At 42.5% G+C, this 9,323-nt stretch overlaps 1 protein-coding gene and 1 non-coding gene across 2 annotated transcripts; both read left to right on the forward strand.

Annotated features, from left to right (window-relative positions):
• The first annotated feature begins 470 nt into the window (after positions 1-470).
• TOMM20 (translocase of outer mitochondrial membrane 20) lies at positions 471-8,613 on the forward strand. The gene is made up of 5 exons (XM_064708503.1): positions 471-704; positions 5,828-5,874; positions 6,592-6,673; positions 6,956-7,098; positions 8,206-8,613. The coding sequence occupies exons 1-5, from the start codon at positions 581-583 to the stop codon at positions 8,248-8,250; spliced, it is 441 nt and encodes a 146-aa protein (XP_064564573.1). The 5' UTR covers positions 471-580; the 3' UTR covers positions 8,251-8,613.
• On the forward strand, positions 1,532-1,666 carry LOC135446397 (small nucleolar RNA SNORA14). The gene has a single exon (XR_010439793.1). It is a non-coding gene; the product is annotated as a small nucleolar RNA SNORA14 (small nucleolar RNA).
• Positions 8,614-9,323: the final 710 nt, after the last annotated feature.

A 9,323-nucleotide genomic window follows, 5' to 3' on the forward strand; every position in this document is an offset into this window, starting at 1 on the left:
CTTTAGCCTGGAGAAAAGGAAGCTCAGGGATGGCATTATCACTGCAGCCACCTGCAAGGAGGCTGTAGCCAGGTGGGGGCCGGTCTCTTCTCCCATGCAGCAAGGCACGGGATGAGAGGACGTAGCCTCGAGCTGTTCCAAGGGAGGTTTAGTTTGGACATCAGGGGAAATTTCTTCACAGAAAGGGCGATGAGACAGCGGGATGGGCTGCCCAGGGCAGGGCGGGGATGGAGTCACCATCCCTGGAGGTGTCCAAGGGAAGCCTGGCCGTGGCACTGAGTGCCATGGTCTAGCTGACCGGGTGGTGTTGGGTCGGGGGCCGGACGCGATGATCCCAGGCCTCTTTCCCAGGATCCCGTTTCCCGCCCCCGGCCCCTCATGGCGCTCGGCCACGCCCCCCCTCCCGCGCATGCTCCCCGGGCTCGGCGCAGGCACTGCGGGAGGCGCCCTGGGCCGCCGCGGGCTGATGACGTGAGCGGAAGCGAGGAGGGGTCCTTTGGCCGTGCCCGCTCGCCCCAAGGTGCCTGCGGAGCTCGGCGCGGGCCGCGCGGCGGGAGCGGCGCGGGGCGGCGGCAGCGCCATGATGGTGGGCAGGACCAGCGCCATCGCCGCGGGGCTCTGCGGGGCGCTCTTCATCGGATACTGCATCTACTTCGACCGCAAGAGGCGGAGCGACCCCAATTTCAAGAACCGGCTGCGGGAGCGTGAGTGTCCCGGGGCGTCCCCTCCTCTTTGCTCCCGTGCCGTCCGTTCGCGCCGCCGCGCGCTCCCCCCCGCGCTCCCCCCGGCTCTGTGCTCGCTCTCCCGCCCGGCCGGGCCGCGGGAACGCCGCACGTGCTGCGGCCGCAGCGCCGCCCCCGGGCCCGGCCGGACCCCCGCCCCCCCCGGCCAGGCCCCGCGGCTCTGCGGCCTCTCGCGTCCCGAACCGGCACCGGGACACGGGGTCACAGCACCGCCTGCCCTGGCGGGAGATGCCTTCCAATTGCCACCAGCCGTCCGGCCAGCGCTGCCACTGCAGCCCCTGCGGCGCTCAGCAGCACCGCCCGGCCCTCTGGAGCAGCCGCGGGGATCGGGGCTCCAGCACCTCCCTGCGCAGCCATGCCCGCCCACCCTCACGGTGCCAGAGATTATTTCTATTGTCTCATCTCAGTCCCCGTGTCTCAGCTTTAGGGCGTTTGCTCTGCTCCTCTCACTGCAGGCATGGCAGAAGAGGCTGACCCCAGCTCACTACAGCCTCCTTTCATTCAGGAGGTCCTAGGCAGGGTCATCCCATCGGAGAGCGTTTGCTGTGGGTGTTGGGGAGCCTCTGCATTCCATCCATGCTTGGTTCCAATTCACCTCCCCCCGCCTTTTTTCTTGTCCAATCTTGCTCTCCTACAGGCCCAGCAGTGCTATTGTAGCCACCACATTTACACTTTTTAAAATCTTTTTTGTGTTTGGAACACAAGCAGGTAAAAAGTGTGATCTCTTACAGTGAAGTTGTTGCCCTGGTGAGGAGGGGGTCGGTGGCAGCTCTCAGGTATTTCATCAGCTGCATTCTAAACCCTCCTGGCAGCCCTGCCATTGGCTTCCAGGATAAGAATGAATGCCAGAGAAAACTGTTGATTAATCCAAGATGTAGAGCTCTTCTCCCATGGCTCTTCATCATTTCACATCTTCAACATTTATTTAAACCTTCTAATAATCAGTGAGGGTTTTAAATGCAATTGTAGGCATGAGTACTGAAGGAACACAAAGGAATCATGAGCAGGAAGGTGATGCTTTTTGTACTGAGTTATTTCTGTCAGGGTAATATGTATATTATTCCTTTGGTAACTAATCTGAAGATAAGAAGTTATCATTAAGGTAAATTTTCCTGGCAAGTAAACATGATGTGATCAGCAGTTTCATGGATGGAAAAGTCAATAACCGGACTGGTTAAAAATGAGTATTTACCTGATGGCATTAAAATATAGTTTAACAGCTTTGGTTCTGCCTTCGTGGACTGGATTTGCCTGGCCACTGTTGTCAGTTGTGCATTAATTCTGCTTTCCAAGACTTCCTCCACAGCACATTATGTCTGTCAAACATTTCAGCTTCAAGCCCTTGCTCCTGTGTGTAGGATTTTGGGCACATACCTCGTGTGTGTGTGTGTGTGTTCCAAGTCCTTTTTTCCTTGCAGTGCAAGTCATTAATTGGGAAATTGGAGTGCAGTTAACTGGTATGTGCTTGGTTTGCACAAGCAAACTCGATTTCCAGCTACATAATCAGCCATGGGGTTTTTTATGATGCCAGATGTGCAGCAGGAGAAGCACTGAATTATGTAAGGTTATTGCAGAAGCACCAAAAATTATTTTTGGATTTCAGGTTTCCATAATCTGAGCCTCTATCTGGTCATGTTCTGAATAAACCTTAGAACTGCTCTGATTAAGAATTGACATTAACTTTGAAGTGGAAAACAAATGCATTTTGGTTTGGTAGGAGGTCGCAGTTGTCATTTGGGGGACTTCATTGTAGGAGTTACAGTCCTTGCACGTGATGCACTGGTCTGCCTGTAGTTGTAAGGCTTTAGTTGATTTGTTTTGGTTGTTTTTGGTAGTGTAACAGATAATTTAGTATGGATGCTTCAGCAGTGGTGCCAGGGATCAGGGTGTTAGAGCATTTTACTGTTGGGTAGCCAGGAAGGCTTGGGCTGTAAAATCCTTGGCCAGGACAGGTTCAGTGCACAGCCAGCTGCAGTTCTTCATGTAAAGATGCTCCATGTGCTGTGCAGTGCTGGGGGTGTGGGATGGAAAGCTGGAGGAGCCACCTTTGCAGTGCATCCTTTCCAGTAACCTCCTTAGGGTAAGATCCTTTTTCAGCCTCTGTGATGCAGTGTCACCAGAATTTGGGAAGGACAAGAGACCCCACGTGTCAGTGGATTGTCTGTTGTGTTTTGTCAAGCACGTGCTGACAAAGAACCAGTTGGGTTTTTTGCCATCTCTGGGTGCTGTGTTTGGGCCAAAGTTTTCACTGCAAAGGCCTGTCATAAAAATGAGGTGGTCAGATTTAGGTTTCTGGGAAAAGATTTCTTGGAAGTTTCTGGAAGAGAGAAGTTCTACAGTACAGAACTACTGGTCTTTGATTTTCTCCATGTTTTAATCTTACTTAGCAGGTTTTGTGTGTGGACTTTTTTGTTGGGTTTTTTTTTAGATCTTGTTGCTAGTGTGGAGGGCATGTACCTATTTAGTGTTGGGATCAAAAGATAGCAATGCTATAAACATCTGTAGTGCTGAGCTTCCCAGGCTGCATTTTATTAATAAAACAGTTCAGGTATGTTTACTATTTGTTTTCTTGAATGAATAATACAGCAGTGCTCTGCTTTAAAATAGAGACACACATGTTTTTGTTCAGAGACAGCCAGAATTTCTGCCTGGAGAGCAGGGTGAGAGGAGAGGGCAGTAGGCAGATTCACTGATGGGAGCTGAAAATGCAGATGGCTTTTTGGGTTTTCTGCTCCTTTGTGGGACTGTTGGGAAGCTGCTGGGGCTGCTCAGGGCCCTTTGCATCCCGTGCCAGCAGGACAGGCCATCCACTGGTTCTCTGTTGGAACTTGTACCCTGAGCAAGAGCTGTGCCTGAGGACCTGCACTGTGACAGCTGCACTTCAGCTTTGTGCTTTGGATGCATGCTCTGCATTTCTGTGGTAATAAAGATTCACTGACTCCAAAAGATTGCCTTTCCCTTTCCAAAATGTGATTATCTCCTTAGAATAGAAGGAAGTGTTTCATTTTCATGAAGGTCCCTGAGAAAAAACAAACTTGGGAGGGTTGGTTAGTTTGTTTGCTTTTTGAGGTTTTTTACCCCTCAAAGCCATTGCTTTTTGGCTTGTCATACTATAAATGTAACTTTTGGTTGTTATTTCAAAGATACTTTGAAACTAGTAATTCTGCTCAACCACTATGGGAAGAATTCATAAATATCCTTTAGAGTTACTTGGGGTTTTTAATTGTTTTAGCTAGTGAACTTTTTAAGAGCCTGTATAAAAGTATTAAGAAGAGGAAAACAAAGTTCCATAGTAGTCAGGCTTGAAGGATTTGGTAGATCATTTTTCAGTTTTAAAATCTTGGTGATTCTTTGTATTCCTTCACTATTTTCAGGTTAAAGTATATGATTTCAAATCTGTGTGATCAGTGGTCAAAAGCTTTCATTAGTTCCAGTGACCAGCATGTCTTTTGTTTTTGTTTCTTTTTTCTTTATTTCAGAATGCTTAACCTGAATTTTTATCACATTTTAAGAAGAAGGTATCATAGTCATGCCAAGAAAACACAATTTTCTCCTCAAAATGATGTACACATGTTAAGCTGTTACTCTCTGTATTTCTTTTTGGTGTTTTTGCTGAATGCAGTACAGCTGCAATGTGGCTGGTTTGGATAGTAAATAATATCAAATATTATTTTTAAAAAAAATTTAATCTTTACAATATTATCTATGATCAAAACTTGTTTGCCTGGTAGTGCAAGCTAAAGTTTTCTGCAAATTAATGCTTCTGAAAAGTTGGAGTGAGCTAATTGAAGCACTGACTTTCAGGAGAAATTCTTTACTATTGAAACCCTCCAAAATTATAAAATTGTAGTAGACTGCAGTTCTATCCAACACGTTTTTCCATCTATAGTATAAATTAACATACACAGGTTAGTTAGTTGTAGAAATCTAGGTGCTAAGTGTTATTAAGATGGTGTATTATAGTAAAAGGGTGTTCCATCTAGTTAGAATGAACTCCCCTTCTGCAAAGAACACAATCTTGTCAGTAAATGCCACATGGGAGGTTATCACTGTACTAGGGAATAGTATTCCTGACTGTCTTCACCATGTGGACAAGGGAAAATTTTTCATTACCATGTAAAACTGTTGATCATATTTGGAAGTATTTCCAGCTTGTACAATTGTATCAAAAGAAAAATCAGGGCTGTGCGACAATTGTTCTTTGTCAGTGTAGGAGTTTTCTGAGCAGACACTGAGGACAAAGAGTGGAAGGACAGCTTAACCACAGGCTGTATTCAGAGGTTTTAGTGGTGTAACTATTTCAGTTGATGAACTGAAGATTTACATTAATTATTATTCCAAGGAAATTGGCAGTATAATTAGTATAATTATTCTTTCTTGTATGGAGAAGTGCTACTATAAAGATATCTTTTTATACCTGTCTAGCTGCTTTAAAAGCAACTTTAATATTAGTTACATTAATTTTGCTGAAGTGGTACAACTTCATGTAGCAGACCAATTTTTTGCCTTTAGGTAGGCAGTTAAATCTGTAAATGTTTCTTCCATCTGTAAATGTTTGCTTTCCTCAGGTTTCAGAAGTGTATGCTTTAGTATTGCTCTTGCTGAGGGATGGTGAGACTGCCACTTATTAACTAGTTCCCAAGTCTTTGCTATAAAGTAGCTGAGGAAGTGCCCTGTGTGTATCTGCTGTGGCCTGCTCAAGTTCCCCTTCCTTGGTGGTGCACTTCAAAGCTAGATAGCCTGACTTCCAGACAGTTCTTGTGTGGCTTATTGGATAATTCCTCTGTTACTCTGATTCTCTTTGCTGCTGTGTGCCTGCAGGTCAGAGGTGTGCTTGCTGTTTGCTGTAGCCCTCAGCAGAAGAGCTGCCATTTTGGGCTGCTGCTGCTGCCAGCCCCGTTAGACTCCTGAATGATGCTCTGTGGTACTGGGCGGTTGCAGTCTTCTGCTCAGTCTGCAATATTTGGAATCCATTCACAGTTTCTTCTTTGGAAAGGGACTTTGATTTGTTCATGGTTTCAGACTATAAGCTGAAGGGCTTTTTAACTGCAAATTGAAAATAAAAGATGTTTTTATTCTTACAGGAAGGAAGAAACAGAAGCTTGCCAAAGAGAGAGCAGGACTTTCCAAGGTAATACTGTGTTCAGTAATGCAGGGCTGTTTTGAAAGATGTTTCACCTGTATTATTTGTAAGATTTACTTAAGGATTTCTTTTGCAAACAAATTTGCAGGATTACAAACAGTCCTACAAATATGCAGTCTTTAGGTTTTTTTAATATTCAGAAATGATTGTATGGTTGTTTCTTTTTTGTGTCAGATAGAGGAGTTATATAACAAAGTACAACATTCACTGTGTGATTTGATGGTGTTTTCTCTCTTTGTAATATGAACAAGGACTTTTCAGACTTAAAATTACTGATGGGATACACTTATAACTGAACTTGATAGGTTGTTTTGCAATAAGTATTTTATTTCCTTTTCATTATTACCAATGGATCCAGAAAGAAAATAGAAGATTTCTCTTAAACAATTGCATGAAATACGGTTGTTATAAACATAATACACCTTAGAATTTATATTTGCTCCTAAATAATGTACTTAATAAACTGAGAAGAGATATTTCAGGCTGTCTGTCTACAGATTTGTGATGTGGTGTTATAAGACCTGAGTCTGATTTTCAAAAACATTCTGAGTATGTTTAACTTAGTGGTGACACTTGTTTTTTTGCCAGTGTCAGTGTAACAATAGAGTTGTGTGCATGTTTAATTTCAGTTGAGAATATCTTCTGCTAAGTTTTTATTAGCTGGTGTTTAAGGGCTGATTTAACTTTTACTGTGTGTGTTTATAGTTGCCTGATCTGAAAGATGCTGAAGCAGTTCAGAAGTTTTTCCTTGAGGAGATTCAGCTTGGAGAGGAATTACTAGCTCAAGGTAATAATACCTTTTCCAAAGGGTAAGCTGTAGAATAATTTTTCTCTACCTTTGCTAGAAGATGATTTTTATACACCAAGAAATTCTGGGGAGTCAAATTCATCTAAGAAAATCTGTTTATTTGTTTCTAACCTTATGTGTTCAGAAGGTCCGTCAGGGAAGGAGAAGAGCTTCGTGTGGGCTGATTCACTGTAATTTAATCCACTCTTAGTGGATGTTTTGTGTAAATGTGTTACAGTGTGGAAGATGGGTGATTTCAAAACATTGCAATTTGTCATACAGGTGAATATGAAAAGGGTGTTGATCACTTGACCAATGCCATTGCTGTGTGTGGGCAGCCGCAGCAGCTACTACAAGTTCTACAGCAGACTCTTCCACCACCAGTGTTTCAAATGCTTCTAACTAAGCTCCCTACAATAAGCCAGGTATGTGAAGCATTCCCTGTTGGTCCCGTATGGAAAAAAATTTAAATACTTACTTTATCCACTGCACTAGTCTTGAGTATCACGTTTTGTAATCTCTTGGCTTTTTAATGTGTTCAGTTAGATTAAAAGAAGCTCTTTTTTTTCACCTTAGATGTTAAAAAGTGAATATGAAAATCATCCTGTAGCATTAGTAGCAACCAGGATAAAATAGAAATAGAAAACATCTCTTGTGTGTAGGGTATGCTAAGCTCTTGAAGCAGAGGCATCTGACCACAGCTCTGGTACTATAAGTGGATCCAGTGTTTCCCAAATACAAGTTGGCAGGATTGGAAAAACAGTAACTTTATTGCACTGGGTCTTGAGAGGGTTTTTTTTAGATTTACATTTCTACAAGTGTGTGTAAATGCTATGGAAGTTCATAAAAATGAATCTGTTGCTTCTGGGGACAGCTTTAGACACAAGATATTAACTAGCACCAGAATCCATGACAATTCTGGAAGCTTGGGAGTTTCCCTGATGATAAAAGCATTAGTAGCTCTGTGTATAAAATACCCTCCTGTTTCAGTCTGAGTATAGAGGGGGTGATGTTGTTAATGTGCTTGCAGGTGAGTCAGTTGTGAAATAAATGGTATGTTTTATGTTCCTGGAAGTACAAGGGGACTCCCTAACAGTGTTACCTGACATAAAGCAGAGACTCAGTGCTGGGTATCTCTTGGATCTTCTTACAGCTCAGGCATGGTTACATTTCAGGTAAAAGTCCATATACCCAGTGGTAACACTGGAAAGTGTCAGGTGTGCAAGATGTAAGAGTTGGGAAAATGATTGAACAAAAATGTTTCCTAAGAGAACAGTGCCAGAAACCACACAGAGGTCATCACTTGAGGTTGTCAGAATATTGTTTATCTGACTTTGTTAGGTATTGCACTGTTTGTAATTTCTGTGGAACTGACTTCAAAACTTTATTTAAATAGATTGCCATTTTTAACTTTAATCAGTTTGTTCAGTAGTTACACTGCTTAATGTTCAGTGTAAAATTACATTGCTTGATAATCAGTTGCCTACTGTCAATTTTATGTAATTGTGAATGAGTTTTTCTCCTTCTTACAGAGAATTGTAAATGCACAGTGCTTGGCTGAAGATGATGTTGAATGAGGTCACACCACAACGGGGGGAAAAAAGTTTTCTTACCCCAGAAGATGAGCATCAGTAGGGGGATAAAGGGGCAAACATAGTAGTTAATGGACTGTGTACCACATCGGGTTCTACCAGAGTTAAAATTAACTTTGTGTAGGTGGGTTTCGCAGGATTTTATTTATTATCCCAGTGAAAAGTGTATTTTGATAAGAATTCATTTTATAAATACACTGTGTTGAGTTATCAAAGTATCACTAACTTCATTATTATTAAAAGACGCAGTTGTAATGTTGTACATATACAGACATAAAACTACGACCTATTAAAAACCCAATGCTCATTTTTGAAAAACGAAGTTATGGCAATAAAGATTTATCTGCACTTGTGTGTCCCTATAGTACTACTTTAAAATTCAGAATATTTGGGTGTCAGAGCAAATGATCTAAAAATGACAACATTAAAATTTATTTTTAATGTTATGGCTGGTCTTCCAATACTTTTAATTAAGTTTAAAACTTTGTGTAATTTCCTGAGAAAATAGCTATATGATCATTTAAACAGTAACAGATCACCTTAGAAGGAGATGCAGATCACAATGGTAAGAGATGACTGGCTGCAGAAAGAATGACAAATCCGTTTCTGTCAGGAACAAAAACGTGTAAAGTGGTCAGTTCAAAATCACTGACAAACTTGAAAGTGCTATTAGTACAGGTGTCTGAGACAAAGCTGTTTGGAATAGAACCTGGGCACATTTTAAGAGCACTAAAGTTGGGGTTTTTTGGAAAGCTTGAAATGTTGCAAGATAGACAGTTGACATATTTCAGTCTGTAGTCTTTAAGACCACAGCAAATGGTTGTTAACAGTCTTTTAAAGGCATTTGCCTTAGGAATAAAATTACACTGATAAGGTAAGACAATTGTATCCCATGGGTAAATAGCAAAAGCTAATGGAATTAGATGTACAATTTCAACATGGTGTGGTGAATTTCCCTTTGCCAATGAAAAGAAGACAAATACTATACAGCAGGCTCAAGTGAGTAGGAGAAGTGTACTTCTGAAAGCAAGTTTTTAATGGGTAGGATCTTCTAAATG

Source organism: Zonotrichia leucophrys, chromosome 3 (assembly GCF_028769735.1).
Source record: "Zonotrichia leucophrys gambelii isolate GWCS_2022_RI chromosome 3, RI_Zleu_2.0, whole genome shotgun sequence".
Classification (NCBI taxonomy): domain Eukaryota; kingdom Metazoa; phylum Chordata; class Aves; order Passeriformes; family Passerellidae; genus Zonotrichia; species Zonotrichia leucophrys.